Genomic DNA, 20,307 nt, shown 5'->3' with positions numbered 1-20,307 from the left:
TGCTGTCATCTGAAGTTAGTCCAAACATGTTGATGAAATGTACAATCCACCTTGTATGATTTAAAAATCGTCAGAACATGTCTATGTCAGCATAGTTATAACTATCAGGTAATAGTTGCATGTGATGAATTTAGCTTCCAAATAGGAATGGCTGCTGAGCTCAGTTACATAAAACAAATGCTTATATGCTGCCATTTCCCCACATTTTATGGGTATTGTTCTTACTTGAATTATATCATGGTTATTGTAGCATATACTCGTCCGCTTCGCTATAAATACTTCCCAATTCTTATGTTCATCATTTTATTTGTATTCTTTGAGCTAAAGTTATTAGCTTATTTACTGATTCATTTTTTCCCACTGGGTAATTCTGTGCTAATAGAAAAATTAGTTAGTCCTACAAATTGAGGTTTCTAGGAAAGTTGGGTGGCATATGCATTAGCACATGCTACTTATACGACCCTGGTATGTAAATTGCATGCAAGCTCTGGGTTGTTAAAATTAAATTCATGTTTCCTCGATACAGTGATTGAACAAATAACAACTTCGTGTATTCTTGAGGAAAAAAGAATAGATTCTTCGTTGATACTGCTTTGTTATGATTAGTGGAAGTCGAAACAAAAGGGCTCCTATTGTAGTCACTAACTCACTATGTATACTTTTTTGCGGAGCAGAGGTACTAGAGTCTAGCACGTAAGGGCGCTTTGGTGGCGATGGAGGTATCAGTCAACTCCGACAACAAGAGTAAAGGAGTTGGTTGCCAAGATGGAAAGAGTGGTGGCAAGATGCAGAATGTCACCATGGGGATGGAGGTATTCGACTGCTCCATCTGCTCCAACCCCCTCAGGCCTCCCATTTTCCAGGTACTAAGTAAACTAGTACACTTCCTTTTTGTTATTGTACATAACACTAGCTATCAGATCAACAAAATAAATAAAAAATTGTATGATATGTTTCAGTGTTCTAAGGGGAATTCCATTTGCTCGCCTTGCTGCAACAAACTGCCAGAAAGTGACCGCTTGGCTGCCCAGCGCTGCTACATCATGGAGCGCGTCATCAACAACATCTTTGTTCCCTGCAAGCATGGATGCAAGAGGAAGATTACCTACTACAACAAGGACGCGCATGAGGCGGAGTGCCCGATCGGGCCGTGCATTTGCCCAATCTCTGGATGCGGCTTCGTCGCGCCAACAGCGGCTCTCCGGGACCATCTCACCACCCTGCACAAGCTGCCAAAAACACCGATTGAATTATTCGAGATGTCCAGCTTCCCAGTCCAGCCGGGCTGTCAAGTTCTCTGCAGCGGATATGGTCGCCTCTTCCTTCTTGACATGGTGACGCTCGAGTCCTTTGGCCATGCAGTCTCCCTCACTTGCGTACGGCCAGAAACTCCACGGGCCACGGTCGATGTCGAAGTGCAGTTCTCAAGCTTCGAAGGACACATCCAAGTCTCGAGGTGTGAGATCAAACCAGACGGGGAACCAACGCAATGCTTGTGTGCCGTGCCCGGTAGAGGAACCGGTGTCTTGGTCGGCATCAAGATATGTATGGTGTACTACGACAATGACGAGCTGAAGGAGGAGGGCGAGGAGTCGGACGACGAATGGAATGAGTACGACTACAACTCCGACCAGGATGAGGCAGAGGATGATCGTGATGAGGACGTGGATGATGATTGATGTTTTGTCTCATCGGTGCGCACGCTTGCAGCATGTGTTGAAATACTTTATGCAATCAACCCTCCGCATTTAGAATGTTGCATTTGCTCGATCAAGTAGTTTTATATATGCGTTTACTCTGGTTCCCCATGTCCCAGCTATCAGTAGTGCTCCAAGGTGTCAATCTGTTTTTATATCTACTCCTTTGATGAGCGTATCTAAAGGGTCCTGGTACTTGCTGCTATGTATGCGTTTGTGAATTAGTATGGATCTTTTCTATATTATCTATTTTAGAATTCCTGTTGTGTCTAATATTGTAGTGAGTTGATTCTTCCAGCAAATGACGATGGAAGTACACTAGCTATCGGATCAACAATTTTTTTGTGTATGATACGTTTCAGTGTTCTAAGAGGAATTCGATTTGCTCGCCTTGCTGCAACAAGCTCCCAGAAAGCGACCGCTCCGCTGCCCAGCACTGCTACATCATGGAGCACGTCGTCAACAACATTTTTGTTCCCTGCAAACACGGATGCAACAGGAATATTACCTACTCCGTACTACAACAAGGACGTGGACGAGGCAAAGTGCCCGATCGGGCCGTGCTTCTGCCCAATCTCTGGATGCGGCTTCGTCGCACCAACCGCGGCTCTCCTGGACCATTTCACCACCCTGCACAAGCTGCCAAAAATACCTATTGAATTATTCTGAAATGTACACACGAGAAGAGATACAGACCGTGGAATTTCTCCAAAACACGCATGCGTTGCTTGTTCCATGTTTGCGCAAAATTCCTGCTCTATCCTCGAATTTGTGGGTCAAACCAGCGAACAGGGCGGCGGCAGTCAGGCTGATGACAACGAGCTCTGTTTTGCCGTAGCCATGGAGGGCATGTTGCTGATGCATGTAAAATGCATAAATGAACTTTGTAATTTATTGTGTCAAAATCATTCTTATTATGCAACTTTATTATATTTATTGGTACTAACCAATTAATAGTTGCAAAAATGCACTAGTTCTTGTTTTAAACTTTGTTGTGTAGGAAGTAGATAAATATGGAAGGAAACCGATCATTACGGTGAAATCTGAAGTTTCGTGAAATTTGTCCCGCAAGATACTTTTTAAAAGTCTCCCTCCAATGATCCGAAGATATCCTCAAACGGAAAAGTGCAAGAGATAGAAGTTGTGGAGAATTTTCAGAGCTTTCGTTTGACGTAAAGAACGCTCCAAACGGAATTCGTATGCGAAATCCGTGCCTGTTTTACTGAATGGTACAGAGGCGGGTTCGGAAACCCGAAAATTGGCGACGTGATTAATACAAACTCTTGTCATAATTCATGGATTCGACCAAGCCACGACTTTATGGACTCATAAAGGATAGAGGGAAGTCCTACGAAGGTTGTAGAGGTGCCCAAGAGCCCTCTGATCAAATGGGCATCAATCTTATGGCTAAGATTGCATCTCCACCTTTATATATTGTGGGGAAATATTTGTTTTGGAGGCATCCATCCATTGTGACGAAAATCCGCCTTCTTGGCAGCCGTCAAGGAGTGGGAAAATGTCCTCCACACCAGCACCAAGTCCATGGAATAAGAAGGGGCAAGGGTCCGCTGCCTCCAAGGGCAGTCGTCGCCCTCCTGGCTCCGTCGCCGCCTCCCGTGGTCGCCTCCACGGGGATCTTCATCGCCATCTCCTCCACGATCTGCACATCTTCACCAACACCCTCAGCACCATCTTCATCTATTCCTTGTAATATCTTGGCAAAAATGATGTGTGAGGCAATCTATAGTTTTCTCATGATGTATTGTACCTGTTGACGTCAGAAACCCACCGACGGGTAGAGACGGGCAACACCGTAGAGCCGGGAACAACTAGGGCTGCGGCTGGCCCTAGTCCCTCTGAGCGACGGCCCGCAAAGCCTCCTGGTCGCACGCACCGATGTTTATCACAAGGGCGTGCCACCTGACCTATACCGGTCGGGAAGGTGTGGATGATGCCTCGCTTAGTTTCTGCGGGGCACACACGTAAACGTTAAATACGAGCCTCGATCGGCTCTCGGGTTATCTGTGAATCGGCTCAAGAGCCGATCCACCCATGATTCGGACGAGGTGTCCGAATATATGGTGGTCCTGCTTGATCAAGGTAAAGCTAATGAGATCTACGACGATGTGGGGTTTTCACCGCATAATCGGATCATCCTACTCCAGGTTGGGCCTCGCGGCCACGCACGGTGATCGTAAGCCGATCCTAAACAAGGCCTAAAAACCAACACGAGGTTGATCCTCGGAACATCCTGCTTAGGGCCAACGAACGACACCCTACGTGCCGCTGGATCCTCCCCCCTTTGTAAGGCCTAACTATTGCAGATATTAAACTAATCCTTGTAGAACAAGGAGCAACCGTAACGGATCAGATCTACTAAACTATGATCAAGCGGGGTGCCGCCCCTACGCCTAAGATAGGCGTAAGGGCGGCTAGACATGCAAGGGTTGCACTACGAAAGCATGCGAGCATGAAGAACAATGCTAACCCTAACATGTCTAAGATAACTACGTTGCTCGCCATCAAAAAGGCTTCGAGTACGAGCAACGCGTGAACAACGTAGGCAGGCTTGTGCTGCCTAGATCGCAAGATGCGATCTAGGCAGCATGACGCTTAACGGTAGAAACCCTCGAGACGAAGGAGTTGGCGATGCGCCGAGATTTGTTTGTGGTTGAACGTTGGTTGTTGTTTATTCCATAAACCCTAGATACATATTTATAGTCCAGCGAACTTTCTAATGTGGGCGTGCACTAAACCGTGCACGAGATAAACTCTAACTTTTAATCTAGATACAATCTATTGTAATTAAAGATACACGGGCAACCTAGCCCAAATTCTCTGTGCAAGGCCGCTTCATAGATCTTTCATGTGTAATCTTCTAAGCCCATCTTAATCGCGGCCCACCTCCTGATTTAGCCAAAATCGGGTGATAACACATGCCCCCCTGGTTTTGGAAATGACAATTTCAAAACCACTCTGTTTTTTCCTCCGAGGGGTCATGTCGTGGCAGAGCAGAACCGTCGCAGTACGCTTCATCATGACGACTTGCCTTCCCAACTCCTCTGCACGACTTGACAGTTTTGGCACCATGTCCTCGAAAACTGCTCGAAAATTAAATCCTCGTCCCCTTTTATTTAACCGCATCGAGCAGTTCTCCGCTCCATCCCCTTCGCATTAGCACTCCCCAAAAACCCTCCTGTACCCCCATGTCTTCTTCTTCTTCGTCTTCTTCGTCTCGCGCGCCGACGCCGGAGCCGAACCCGGCGGAGGCCCACGCCGCCGACATTCGCCGCGCCATTGAGGCCGGGGAGGAGTCTAGCCACGACTTCTCCCTCTGGTCGGAGGACGACAAATCCTCGACGTACGGGGAGAGCGACCTCTGCTTCCTTGCCGACGAGGAAGCGGAAGAGGAGAGCGATGACGATCGCTTCTCCTGGGACGACTTTACCACCTCCGAGGAGATGGAGGAGGATGAAGAGGAGGACGACGACGACGACAGCTTCCCCGACGAGCCGCCGGCCAAGCGCCATTGCCCCTGGCCAGGGAATCTGAGCGACCTCGACAGCGACGACGACGACGACGAGGAAGACGAGGACAACGAAGGTCCTGCCGGCGGCTGCCGGAGCAGCGACGACGAGCCGGCCGGGAGCAACGCCGACAGCGGCGACGACGACGATGAGGGCAGCAACGGCCCGTAGATAGGGTTAGTAGCAGTAGACGGGGCAATGTATCCCCTTAGTCCTCCCTTTTGAGAGCAATCAGCTCTTTTATGTAAGAAATCCGGTTTATCAATGAAGAAATTCCCCAATATGATTTTGCCGATTTCCCTTAGGATAATTTAGCCGATTGCCCTTCGTGCTGATTCTGCCGATTGCCGATTTGGTCAACGCCCAGTGAGCCGACGGCAGCGCATCGGCCCCTGACGATAAATTTCGAGATGGATCCGTCCGGACCCAAACTCCTGGTCAGCCAAGCCATAATCGCGCAAAACCTAGGATTCGTAACTGCAGATCTCACAGGATAGTATGCTAAAGTTAGCGGCAAACCCCTGAAATAATGTCCAGTCTCCTTATTAGTTTTAAATTTCAGACATTCTTCTGCCGCATTATCCTCTCCAAATTTTGCTCGCTCAGCCCCGGCAGTTTCCTTCTGCAATGATTCATCATCTTTCAACCGAGCCGTGATGAAGAGTGAGCCGATTCCGACCAAATCGGCTAAATTTCCAGGGCAAGCTGCCCCCCGAGCCTCAGCCAAGGCGAGGGTAAAAAATGGACCATCACCAGCTTCCCAACTATGGTGCTGCATCAGCCGATCATCTTTCTTCCATTGGTAGTCGATACTGTGGATGATTACCCACAGCTCCATGGACAACCTGGCAACTCCGCACACTTGCACTAGGGTCGATGATCGTGCGTCGGCTCTGCATCATGAAACACTTCAAAAGGGACCACCGAACCTGGGCTTCAAGCAGGCGACCACAACAGAGCCCTGGGCTTGTCGCTGAATCAACTGCCCTACTGAAAAAACTGATAACTTTGCAATACCAGTACCATTCTTCAGACAAGTTGTGACGCAGAGTTAGCCGATTCCAACGAAATTGGCTCTCCAGAACAGAGAACCTTCAAGGTGAGCTGCCCCCCGAGCCTCAATCGGGGCGAGAATCCAACTCGCAACGCAGTATCAACCGATTCAACAAAATCGGTTCTTTAGAGTGAGGAAATTTCAGGGCGAGCCGCCCTCCCCCGAGCTTCTTCAGTCCAATCCTTGCGCCTTGCTGATCAGATCAGCTCATCACCTTTGGCAGGCTGCAGCAACTTCTGGTGAGAACGTCTTCGCATTTCTGACGCCCTCCAGACTCTGGGCGCAACATCTCCTGGAAGTGACAGTTACTGAGTCAAAACGTGGCAGCCGATGGCGTAGTCATCGGCGGTTCTCCTGGTCTTGGAAGAGATATGTTCCCTTCGTCAGGCTCACCCCTATCCTGACTTGTGCGTTTAGTCAGGGTCTTAGAAGATGTCACGTTCCTCGCTGCTAAGGCCGCCGATCTTGGGGATCCATTGATTCTTAAGTCGATGTCTGCGCATCGGCTATGCTTGAAAAATTTTGAATTTTTTCGGCCGACTTGTGTATCGGCCCCCATACTTCAATATCCATCATCAAAGGATGAGACTGCTTTTCCTCGTGTTTTATCCTTCTATGTGCCCCCCGAGCCGATCTCGTCAAGAGAATTGATGGTATCGGCTCGTTGGATCATGTGTTGAACCCGTGCGAGTCGGATGTTGAGGATAATTTTGGCCGATCGCTAGAATCGGCCTCCCATTGCTTTCTCGGTGAAGGTTTTGTGATGTCCCTTCACAAATATTTTTGGGGCCGATCACAAGGATCGGTCTCGCCACGTTTATCCAATCGACATTTGCTTTTGTTACACGGTCAGGCCGGTGGATAAAACCAGCCTAACCCCGTTCTTTGTCACGTCGATGCGCTCACAGTCGTCCAAATTGATACCCGAGAGCGGCTCTTGGCTCGATGTCTCCCAAATGTCCATGCCGGCCGTTGAAACCTCGACCGAATCATCTGCGCGGACGACTTCAACTTCATCTCCATCCCATCGTATCGGGCATTGGTGCATCGTGGATGGAATGCAACGATTGGCGTGGATCCAATCCCTCCCTAATAGGACGGCGTAGGTACTCTTGCTGTCGACGATAAAGAACGTCGTAGGGACAGTTTTTCTTCCTACGGTCAGATCCACATTCAGAACACCTTGCGCGTCAGATGCTTGGCCGTTGAAATCGCTCAATGTTACGTTGGTCTTGATCAGATCCGAGCTAGAGCGTCCCAACCGACGTAGCATGGAGTATGGCATAATGTTGACTGCCGCTCCGGTGTCCACCAACATCTTGTTGACAGGCTGCCCATTGATGTAACCTCGCACGTACAGGGCCTTCAGATGCCTGTAACTCCTTTCCTTTGGCTTCTCAAAGATGACCGGCCGTGGGCCGCAGTTCTAATTGCGCCACGGGTGCTTCATATAACCTTGGAGCGCTAAACTCCGATGGAAGAATGAAGACCATGTTTGTGCCAGCCGATGTATCATCATCGGCTTTCCTCTGCTTGGGGCGCCACTCTTTTCTTTGTGGCCGACCCTCTTCGTCTAGGGTTCGCCGAATCTTGGCGGCCAGATCAGGCCGTGCCTTCCTTAGCGTGCGCAGGTACAATCTTTCAGCTTCTTCCAACCCACGCAGACGCTGAATCCTTCGCTTTTGGGAATGGCTGAGCCCATCAGGGCACCACCTGGGCCGATGATACTTATCTTCTTCATCATCGTCCTCTAGTTCCTCGATATCTTCTATCCGAGCGGGCTCAGCATACTTGCCCTGAGGTGGGAGAGGCCCAAGACGCTCGAACACGGACACGTTAGCGGCGTCCTTCTTCCTCTGTTTGCATTCTGGGCAGTTCTCGATTGTTGGCAATCGGCTCATTCCTGAGTCCCAGCAATGTTTGAAGAAAGGACAGCTCCAGTGCCTATCCATGTTATCCTGCCCCCTTGACCTTCCTTCAGCGCGACGATTGTATCCGTCGTCGCTCCTACCATGCTGACGGTACCTCCTGATCTCTGCATTAGACCGACAATTCCTTTCATCATCTACGTCGTAGTGCCGACGTCGGTCGTGCTGCTGCTCATATTTGTGGAGGAGGTGCTCGGAGAGTGGACGCTGATACCGCACGCGTCTTATTCCCTCCCTGTCGGGTACCGCCTGTCATCATCTTGGGGCCGGTCGCGTGGATCGGCCTCCTCTTCATCGTTGCCACGGGAGTGGCTGCTTCTGCTTCATCTTTTTCATGGCGGCTTGCAAGCCCTGCCATGTTGACACCAAAGGAGAACTTTGGCTGGCCTATGGAGTGGCTGAGATCCACCATGTTGACGCCATGCGACGGACCTGAGTCTCTAGCGAGCTTGACATCGTGCGGCCGGGTCTTCTCAGAGGAGCCGATGAGTTCGGCTTTGAGGGTTGCCTTGATCTCGTCATGTTTCCTTTTGAGCTCCTCGGGCAGATCCTCGTACTTCAGCGACCTGGCGCGTTCTTCTGACGGGGCGGACAGGTCCACTCCATTGAGTGCGCCTTCAGGTGTGAAACCCTTCCACCTGACGTCATGGGAGCGGGTTCGGTGGAAGGAGCCGATGAGTTCGGCTTCGAGGACCGCCTTGATTTCGTCATGCTTCTTCTTGAGGTCATCAGGCAGGTCCTCGTACTTGACCGGAGTGCTTTCCGCCATTCTTGGATGTAGATGGCGATATTGTCGATGTCGAAGGTTGTCCCACCGGGCGTGCCAGAATGTGTTGACGTCAGAAACCCACCGACGGGTAGAGACGGGCAACACCGTAGAGCCGGGAACAACTAGGGCTGCGGCTGGCCCTAGTCCCTCTGAGCGACGGCCCGCAAAGCCTCCTGGTCGCACGCACCGATGTTTATCACAAGGGCGTGCCACCCGACCTATACCTGGTCGGGAAGGTGTGGATGATGCCTCGCTTAGTTTCTGCAGGGGCACACACGTAAACGTTAAATACGAGCCTCGATCGGCTCTCGGGTTATCCCGTGAATCGGCTCAAAGAGCCGATCCACCCATGATTCGGACGAGGTGTCCGAATATATGGTGGTCCCGCTTGATCAAGGTAAAGCTAATGAGATCTACGACAATGTGGGGTTTTCACCGCATAATCGGATCATCCTACTCCAGAGTTGGGCCTCGCGGCCACGCACGGTGATCGTAAGCCGATCCTAAACAAGGCCTAAAAACCAACACGAGGTTGATCCTCGGAACATCCTGCTTAGGGCCAACGAACGACACCCTACGTGCCGCTGGATCCTCCCCCTTTGTAAGGCCTAACTATTGCAGATATTAAACTAATCCTTGTAGAACAAGGAGCAACCGTAACGGATCAGATCTACTAAACTATGATCAAGCGGGTGTCGCCCCTACGCCTAAGATAGGCGTAAGGGCGGCTAGACATGCAAGGGTTGCACTACGAAAGCATGCAGCATGAAGAACAATGCTAACCCTAACATGTCTAAGATAACTACGTTGCTCGCCATCAAAAAGGCTTCGAGTACGAGCAACGCGTGAACAACGTAGGCAGGCTTGTGCTGCCTAGATCGCAAGATGCGATCTAGGCAGCATGACGCTTACCGGTAGAAACCCTCGAGACGAAGGAGTTGGCGATGCGCCGAGATTTGTTTGTGGTTGAACGTTGGTTGTTGTTTATTCCATAAACCCTAGATACATATTTATAGTCCAGCGGACTTTCTAATGTGGGCGTGCACTAAACCGTGCACGAGATAAACTCTAACTTTTAATCTAGATACAATCTATTGTAATTAAAGATACACGGGCAACCTAGCCCAAATTCTCTGTGCAAGGCCGCTTCATAGATCTTTCATGTGTAATCTTCTAAGCCCATCTTAATCGCGGCCCACCTCCTGATTTAGCCAAAATCTGGTGATAACAGTACCTCTATATCTTTTTTGAGTAGTGTCTTGTTCTTGGCAATTGTGTTGTGATGGTTGCATATAAGTGTTTGTTATCTTCTATGATAATCTGTTATACCGATATATGAGTGCACATATATGTTGGGGAATGCATGAGGTTGTCACCGTTTCCTGATGATAGGAAGAGGGACATCTAGAACTTGACAGAAAGCATGTCCTAATACTTAAATATGCATGTAGTATTAATTCATGGTTAATCAGTTGTGGTATAACTATGGAAACCTTGAAACTTACATCGGTGGTTGGACTTTATGACTTAATAATTCTCTTGTTTGCTCGACTGCTCGTAATTGACATTTGGATCAATCACTAGTGGTGTAATTGCTCATATACATGGTTGCACCTATCTATGGCTCATCCTTAGAGGAAACATAACAAATAATATACTAAGCTTCACTAATTATGAGAAACCACATAAATAAAATAAAAATTTGCTTAAACAATTACTCCCTTGACTTACTTCCTTTTACTCCACATCATATCACTTTACTTTTCTTGCATTAGTTTTACTTCTTACATTTTAATTTCAGCACATATAATTTATAATAGAAATCTTTTCACACACACAAACACACTCTAGCTTTGCATAGAAAGTCATATAAGTGGATTATAGGGATTTAGAGAATATATAGTTTACCTTAAACTTCTTGTGGGTTTGACACTCAAATACCATCAAATTATACTACGGTGATCCCCTCTGTGCCAGTGTCCTCTAGACTTTATTCCTAGACACCGAACAACTCAGATTCACCTCTAAGTCGGCGTTCATGCCGGCAGCAAGTCGAGGAGGACGATGCCGATCTGGATGTGTTAGTCTCAAACCAAGCCACTAAACTGTGGGAGACGAAGCCTTCCATCGTTGGTCCCCTTGTCGAATGGTGTTTCCGCATCGAAGTCACCAACTCTCTGCGCACATGATGACAGTGAAATTAGATCAGAAATCAAACAGTCCATGAGGAGAAGACGGCCTCTGAAAGCACTTAACATCAATAATCTTAAAATGATAGAAAAATTGGCCGTATTGAAAAAACTGAGAGCCTGAGGTTGTTCAGCTTGCGAACCAGCCATGAAGGCTCGGTCGTTTCTCACCGAGGAGGTGCTCCAGTCTGTTGTACCTATTGCACACGGTTTAGGACCTCAGTTTGTAGAGACAGAGTTAGTAAAGGGGCTTTTTGAAAATATACAAGAAGGCATGACCGCATCCGCACATTCTAGATCCAACAGCCCACGATAGAGTTTCCAGGTTTCCATTGGGTAGCTGTTTCTAGTGGATGCTTTCTCAGATTTCCCCCACCCTGGAATGACACAAAGGGTTTGGGTTGCAGCTTTTGAGAAGCAGCTGTAGCTGTTTGGCTGTGAAAAATCAGCTGTGGCTGCTACTGTTGAAAGCCGAGATTTGTTGTTTGGCAGGAGGGCTTTTTGGGGCTACTGCTGCTGGCTGTAGGAGTGAAATGTCCGAAATGTCCATAAGTACCGAAGATTGTTGTATAAATGCTGTTTTGGAATAAATCAGCTGTTTCTGACTGTTTTATTACATAATTAGCATGTAAAAAACTGAATTAACTCAACTTACTTTTTTTTGCTAAAATAATTTTGACTTTTGACTTTTGGTTATAATTCAAACATAATCACCTCGTAAATCTGTTATCACCAGAATTTGACCGGATCAGAGGTGGGCCGCGATTACAGATGGGCTTGAAGAATATACATGGAAGAAATACATGAATCGGCCTTGTATACAAAGTTTGGGCTAGTTTGCCCATGTATACTGTAACATAGTAGGATACGTGTCGGTTAGATAGAGTTTGGCTCGTGCACGGTTGGGATTATTCCCACGTTAGAAAGTCTACGGACTATAAATATGTATCTAGGGTTTATGAAATAAACAACAATCACGTTCACCACAAACCAATCTAGGCGCATCGCCAACTCCCTTGTCTCGAGGGTTTCTTCCGGGTAAACATCATGCTGCCTAGATCGCATCTTGCGATCTAGGCAGTACACGTTTATTCGCTGTTCATGCGTTGCTCGTGCTGAAGCCTTGTTGATGGCGAGCAACGTAGTTATCATAGATGTTTTAGGGTTAGCATTGTTCATCGTATCATTTGCTATCGTCGTGCAACCCTTAGACGTCTAGCCGCCCTTACACCTATCTTGGGTGTAAGGGCGGCACCCCGCTTAATCATTATTTAGTAGATCCGATCCGTTATGATTGCTCCTTGTTCTTCAAAGATTAGTTTAATATCTGCATAGTTAGGCCTTACAAACGGGTTGAAGGATCCAGTGGCACGTAGGGTGTAGTTTGCTAGCCCTAGACAGGATGTTCGGGGATCAACTTCGTGTTGGTTTTTAGGCCTTGTCTAGGGTCGGTTTACGATCACCGTGCGTGGCCGCCGAGCTCAATCACGAGTAGGATGTTCCGATTATGTGGTGAAAACCCTAAATCGTAGTAGGTCGTTTTAGCTTTATTTTGATCAAGCAGGACCACCATCCGACCAGTACACCTCGTACGGATCATGGGTGGATCGGCTCCTTGAGCCGATTCACGGGATAACTCGAGAGCCGATCGAGGCTCGTATTTAATGTTTACGTGTATGCCATGCAGGAAATTAAGCGAGGCACATCCAACACCTTCCGACCAGGTATAGGTCGGGTGGCACGCCCTTGCACCGAGCATCGGACGTGCGTGCCGGAGTCTTTGCGGGCCGTCGCTCGGAGGGACCAGGGCCAGCCGCAGCCCTGGGAGCCTCCCGGCTCTACCGTGTTGCCCGTCGCTGCTCGCCGGTGGGTTTCTGACCGCAACAAAATCACAAAGAATACATATAATCAAAAAAAATTGTCAAAAAAATGTGCTCCACGCGCCGGTGAGCACGGGGACGAGCTCCACGCGGCCGCGAGCACGGGGACGAGCTCCACGCGTCGGCGAGCACGGGGACGAGATCCACGCGCTGGCAGGCCTCGGCTAGCTCGGCAGACGAGCTCGACCGGGCGGAGAAGGCCGGAGGCAGAGTCGGCGGAGGCGGAGACGAGCTCGTCCGGGCGGCCGTCGGCGGCCAAATCAAGCCCGGCGGCGAGCTTCTGTGGGTGGAGGTGGTCGCGGAAGTGGCCGGAGGCGGCGGATGGGTCAGGGCGGCGGTCGCTGAGCTTCCGGCGGCGGACGAGCTCCTCCTGCCACTTGGGAGATGGCGCCCCAGCCGATTCGGGGACGGAGAGGGGGGGCGCTGGCAGCGGGAACGGAGAGTGGGGGAGCTGGCGGCGGAGAACGCCGCGGCGGGAGCTGGCGGCGGAGAACGCCGCAGCGGGCGCTGGCGGCGGAAACCCTAGCTCGGGACAGGGGGAGGATGGAGTGCGTGGGGGAAATGGGAACTCGGGGTGGGGGTGTCAGTCTGGGGGCACCTCTCGGTGGCAGTTTTTTCGTAGTACTTCCGAAGTCATGAGGGTAATTTTGTCCACCGCATTTCGGAAGCTCGGGAAGCAGGCAAAAGCACCTCCCGGGCTGCTTCGATCGACTGCGGTTCCTGTAGTGCATTTGCCCACAGCGCTTCTGCCAAGCGCTTCTCTATTTTTGGCTGTTTGGTTGGGCTTCTGCTTTTGGACCCCTAAAAGCAGCAAAAGCAGAAGTGGAAGCCCAAACAAACAGGGCCAAAGAACCCTTGGAAGGGGCGAGGACTTTGGAGCCAAGGTATACTCCGTACCCTTGACCAGATGTTACCTCGGGTTATAGGGCGGTCCCACTGCACACTCCCAATGTTGGGGTGAATTGTTGTGCCCAAACATGCTTGCATGCCCACCACGACGAGGATCCTCACTTCGGTGGTGTATGTGTATATTTTGTGGGTAGCTAGGGTGGATGTATGTGCTCTAGTGACGGTGTTCCACGACGGCGGGTGAGGGCGTTTGTACAGGTTTTGGCCGGTTTTTCTCTAATAAACTGACCAAACTTGTCCTCTTTTTTATTAATGATAATGGCTACTTTTTTTTTGCCTTGTTTCAAAAAATGAATAGGTCCACCTACTATTGTGGAATTGTGAAGGAGATGTGGATCCACAACTACGTATTATGCACGAGGCTAATTGGTTGTTGAAGGCAGCCTTGTAGTTTCTCTAAGGAGAGGTTCGCCACCTGTCTATCGATCTGCGGCCGCCACACCACTAAGTTGGAGCGGGACACGTGGATGTCCTCCAGCGCATCCCATCCACCTTGGCGGCGAGGACCTCAACTTGTCATTCATCTTTTCGTACCGCGCCATATGTGCAAGGTTCGAGTCAAATCGAGCTTTGTGGTGGCAAGAAGTCCCCCTCTTCATGATGATGAAACCATGTGAGGATCAAGGATGTCCCAAATGTACGAAATTACAAAAGACGGGGTATTTTTGTACTGGTAGATTAGAGGAGTTCATAATAACGAAGGGGATGATAATGTTCACAAAGGAGATGGCACATGAGCTCTTGCCATCCTACGTGGCCGATCTGGACGTGTTTGATTGAACTAGGAACAGGATCATTTTTTTGGGCAGGTCTAGCGGGCGGCCGTGTGCCAGTCCGTAGTTTCTGGCGGTCATCCAGTTTAGGAAAGTTCCTGACATCTCTCACAAAAACGGAAAGCAAAATACGGTCTTCCTCATTCTTTATCTCGATCTGTTTCCTCCATGAATGAAACTGTCCGGCCATGGCCACGACACCGTGGGGATCCCGCTCCTCGATAACGACGTCCTCTCGCCGGGCACGACGCCGAGCCGTCGGATCCGCCGTCCGTGCACCACGCTGGCCTTCGTCGTTACTCTGCTCGCCCTGGCCGTCGTGATCCTTGGCGCCGGCGCCGCCCCGGCTGGCCTTCCTCCGCGAGGGAATCCCACCCCGGGTGGTCTCAGGCGCATCCGCCGCCGTTCGTGGCCGATATCGAGCCCGCATCGCCGCCGTTCCCAATTAGCGCTGCACATCACGCCACGAGCCGCCGCACACCCCTCTGCTCAGCGAGCTGCCTGAGCTCCAATCCAGTGCTCCGGTGGCTGGCAACCAGAGCTCGTCGTCCCGGGCTCTTCCGGTGTCCGCGTGCGGCGGCTGCTCCTGGTGCCCGCAGCACACCCCCATGTGTTGCTCCTGGTGCCCGCAGCACACCCCCGTGTGTGGATATCGAAATTGCTCGGTTAGAGACCAAAATTGCTCTATCAGATACAAAACTTGCTCAGTTCAATACTAAAGTTGCGCCATCCGGCACCAAAATTGCTTTGTTGGGCACCAGATTTTCTTTATTCACCAATATTGCGTCGTCTGACACTAAAGTTGCATCTTCGGGCCCCAAAAATTGTATTATCGGGGCATCAAAGTTGCCATGTTGGGCATTATCGCCCACTTGAATTGCGTCGTCGGGAACCAAAGTTACGTCACCCGGCCACCAAATTTTCTCGAAATGAGCATCAAAATTGCTCTCTCCGGTATGAAAGTTGCTATGTCAGGCACCAAAATTGCTCTGTCATGTATGAAAGTTGCTCCGCCGGGCACCAAAATTTTCAGAAACAATAAAAGGACATTGGAAAGTAAGTAAGTACTAGGTGAACTTAACTATATGCATTGCATAGAGGATCAAAGGACCGGAACAAAAAAGAGTAGAACCTAAACTATGCAGTAGAAGCAACATTTCTATGAACACGAGCAACATAAGCATTGGAAGGTGCCAGTAGAAACAACTATTATGGCAGTAGAAGGAACTATTATTCCAGTATATGCAACTACTATGCCTGATAAGCAACTGTTGTTCCCCATTTCCAGTTTAACAAAACTGCGCTTTCGGCAACCAAAATTCCGTCCTAAGGTGCCACATTTTTGGCCTCTAAAAAGTGTATTGTCGTAGAATCGTGATGCAACAACTTCGGTGCAGTGTCAGGCAACCAACTCCAGTGCAGCGGTAGGCAACTTCGATGCATGGGTAGGCAATTCGCTGCAGGGGTACGCAACTCCGGTTCATTGGTAGGCAATTTCGGTGCAACCATAGGCAAATTCGTTTCAGCTGGAGGCAACTTTGGTGGAGTGGTATGCCACTTCGGTGCAGCGGTAGGCAACGGTAAACCGTAGCGCATTTGTCGAGCATGGCAACCTAACCATCGCCGCCATTGACGAGGTCCACATATACAAAGCCCTAGATTTTCGTGCACTCGACATCCACCGTTGCCACCATGGTCCCTCCACTTGGTGTCCTCGACATCGCCGGTTAGGCAACATCGCGGTAGATCTAGGCAACTTTGATGCTATGTTAGGAAACTTTAGTGCAACGGTAGGCTACTTCAGAGCAGCGTTAGGTGACTTCAGAGCACCGCTAGGCAACTTCAGAGCAACGCCAGGCAACTTGTTTCATCGCTAGGAAACTTCGATGCAACTGTAGGTAACTTCGATGCAGCGGTAGGCAAATTCGGCAGGCAGACAAATTCAGTTAAGCTGCAGGCAACTCTGCTGCAGGTATATGCAACTCTAGTTTATCCGTAGAGAATTTTGGTGATTTTTTCTCCACTTATCCTTTCTGTTTCTTCCTCTCGTGGGTGAAGTCTCTCCCCACATGTTGGCCACTGCCCATGATCCAGCCTGGCCGCACAACTGCTCGCCCGTCCCGCTGCAGCCGCCCTCCCCCGTGGAAGAGATCCGTGGTGCGGCCCGGCGCTAGCCTCCCGTTGTTCGCCTCCGCGCCCCCCTGTTGTGCGCTGCCGCCCACAGTGCACGCGGCCTCCTCCGCCTCTAAGGTCCGCTGTTGGGCGCCACCGTAGCCCCCAGTGTGTGCGGCCTCCCCCGATGCGCGCTTCCGCTGCCCCTGGCGCAAGGCCGACGAGGCCCGGCTCCAGCTGCGGCTCGAGGTCCATCGCCGCCCCTGGCGTCAGCACCAACGCCATTGCGCCGTCGTTTTCCTCTGCCACGCGGCGCAGATCGGTGGAGTGTCCCAGCGGCATCGGGGACGCGCCCCTGGCGGCGGTCGCCGTCACCTTCGTCGTGCGTTGGAGCACGGAGCAGGCGCGCTGGAAGCAAGGGCGCGGAGGAAGGTGCTCCTAGGAGCAGGCGGCGGCCGGAACGGGTTTGCCAGGGAGCAGGACCAGGGTGGGGCACACCGGCGTCGGTGGTGTGAAGGGGGAGGACGGGAGGTGCGATGCGGGAGTCGAGGGAGAGGAAGAAGGTGAGTGGATCTCTTTATGGGGTTGACCGGGTCCAGCAGGTTGTTTTGCGCGTCGACCACGTGATTGGTGAGCGCTCGGCTCGTCCGTCTGGCGGGCGCGTGCCCAGAAGAATTCAGGCGTGTGGACATGGGCAAGTCTCTCAGTACCAGCGTGGTGAGCGCGGTGAACCCCTCCAGCGACGGAGGCAGGCAATTGACGAGCTTGAGACTTCGGAGGCGGGACTCGCCGGGCTTGCTGCTGATGCGGCCACAGGGGAATCTGTAGACCGGATGCCGAAGCAGGGTCGGCCCCGTGGACTTGGCGACAACCTCGAGATCCTCAACACGCCAGGAATCGACGGCGTCGGCGACCAAGCGGTTGATGCTGGCGGAGGTGCAGAACTGGAAGATCTCAAGCGATAGCCTGCGCGCGCGCCGGTGAGCTCGATTAGACCTGAGGTTTCTGACGGAGCTAACCATGGCGCGCATGGCGCGGCGCTCGTAGCGTCGGGCGATGGTTTCTAGCCCCCGGATAGACTCGCGTAGCCCGTCCGAATGCATTGCCTCGTGGAGGAGGTCGAGGCACCGCCGGTACCGCGGCGGCAGCGCGTCGGTGACCTTGAGATCCAGGGCCGGAATCTCGCGAGGGAGGTGGGCCCAGCGACTGGAGAGCGCGGCGGCGCGGAGCGCGCTGCGGGTGTCGAGGCGGCCGAGGATGTGGAGGAGCAGGTCGTCGGGGAGGGCGCTAAGGTGGTCCTCAACGATGGCTGCTCGCCGCCGCCGCCGGCGAGAGAACAGAACCTTCCTAGCCATCGATCGGAGCACAATTGATTTAGCTGGTCAAGCAGAAATTTAGCCGAGGATTGGCTAATGTACTTATCGAAATTCGATCTGGATCTGGGAACATTGTTCTGGATCGACAGTCGGTATCAGAATAGGAGGATCCAGAATGACGACGGGGTTCGGTGTCCGAGTCGGCGAGGCTTCTCCGATAATGCCGGCCATCCGACCAGCCCCGCGAAGCCCGATGCGGCCCACAACCCTTTCGTGTCTGGCCAGGAAATGGGAAATGCCTCTAACTTTCCATGCTAAAAAGAAACATACATCCTGTTAAATGTAAAGAAGACCCTAACTTTCGATGCCCCCAAAAAACTAATACATCCTGTTAAATCCTTCCAGATCTAGTTTCAGTTCAGTTATGCACACCAAGCATGCCATACATACATAAAGAAAGGCATGTTTTCTATAAAAAAAAAGTACGCAGTTGCATGTTTTCTCAACAAAAAAAGGTGTGCAGAGGCACGTTAAGTGACCATAGGTGCATTTCCCTACAAAATACTTTACATTTGTCTTTAGACTCTAACTTACATATATTTACACGTGGCCGTGCCCATAAAATTCTAGACTAGATGGTCGTCACTTAAAAAATATCTATCTTGCTCAACAAAGACAACTGAATAAGTATGGAACAATGGCAGCTCATACATATTTATACCTATATGCTCTTCTTAATGTTCACTAGAGAAATAATACCCTTTAAATACTCACCACTAGAACATTTAAAGCAACAATAATTTAGAAATAAACTATATATCAGTTTTGTCGTGTTTCAAAACACTTACAGAAAGCTTAACATGATTGCTTTTAGATCACTGGACCTATCATCTATTTTAATTCGTGTCATTAATGAAGTTACTAACTTGAAAAATATTTGAAAAGCATTAAAATAATATGGTTGAGAAGTTGTGGTGCTTGTTTAGATGTTAGACTAGACTAAATTAGACACATGTAACATTTAGATGTTGGACTAGATGAAGTTAAAAGTAAGTCTCCATCATTTATGTACCAAAGACAAAACTAAACTATCATTTTTTCAATCACACTGAATGTGATCATGTGAAGATTGGTATTGAGGGTGTGTAAATTTTTAGAAAAGGAAACTCTTATCTTGTTGTCATCGATTTCTGCCTGCCATGTTATCGATTGTTTGCAAAAAAAAAGTAGTCACACTGCTACTATTATTTCTAAATTTCATGCAGTTGGAAACTAGAATTAAGGACCTGGAATTAAAGAAAGTCCAACATGCTGACCAGTCAAGACACCACATTTTTAGAAGTGCAAAATTTATGTTATGGGAGGAACTGATGATAGGGGTCGCCCGAAGGATAATAGAAGAGAAAAAACAATGCATCATTGGTCTAGAGCAATTGTGGCATTTTATAATTTGTACTCTACCTAATTTCTGTGTGTTCAACATAACTTATTAAGATGGATCTTAGTCAAAGCATAGTGAGGTTATGTCAAATGAAAATGTGAGTTTGGGCTCTTCAATGCTACAAGTTATTGTCCACGCGGTTAATTTGATTTTTTCTGAAATTTGTTTTTAAAAAGGGCTATTGGCCTAGTTCAAGAATATGGAGAAAAATATGTCGTGGTTAAACTCCGATACTTCAGTTCCTCACCCCTTCTGTTCTCGGTCACGTGATGCTGCTCAAGACGGCGGCGACGGTATGGGCGGTGCTCAATCGGATGTTTGCATCTCGGTCCAAAGAGAATATTGTTAATCGGCGCGCGGGAAGCCACACATAAGGGACATGTCCATGTCGTTTACTATCATCGCGTACGTGAAGAAACTTGTCGATACCATGTCAACAATCGGCAACCCTCTAGGTGATTCAGAGATCATCTCATACATACTCGACGGCATTGGCGACTGATACGTCTCCAACGTATCGATAATTTCTTGTGTTCCATGCCACATTATTGATGTTATCTACATGTTTTATGCACACTTTATGTCATATTCGTGCATTTTCTGGAACTAACCTATTAACAAGATGCCGAAGTGCCGGTCCTCGTTTTCCGCTGTTTTTGGTTTCGTAAATCCTAGTAACGAAATATTCTCGGAATCGGACGAAATCAACGCC

General features: G+C 49.8%; 1 protein-coding gene across 1 annotated transcript; it reads left to right on the top strand.

The window, feature by feature from the left end:
* Positions 1–713: 713 nt before the first annotated feature.
* On the top strand, positions 714–1,679 carry LOC124664485 (putative E3 ubiquitin-protein ligase SINA-like 6). The gene is made up of 2 exons (XM_047202000.1): positions 714–863; positions 960–1,679. Exons 1-2 carry the CDS (start codon positions 714–716, stop codon positions 1,677–1,679), a joined length of 870 nt encoding a protein of 289 aa, XP_047057956.1.
* The last annotated feature ends 18,628 nt before the right edge of the window (positions 1,680–20,307 follow it).

Source organism: Lolium rigidum, chromosome 6 (assembly GCF_022539505.1).
Source record: "Lolium rigidum isolate FL_2022 chromosome 6, APGP_CSIRO_Lrig_0.1, whole genome shotgun sequence".
Classification (NCBI taxonomy): Eukaryota; Viridiplantae; Streptophyta; class Magnoliopsida; order Poales; family Poaceae; genus Lolium; species Lolium rigidum.
Note: the sequence above shows the minus strand (reverse complement) of the source record. Positions and strands in the feature narration are given on the sequence as shown.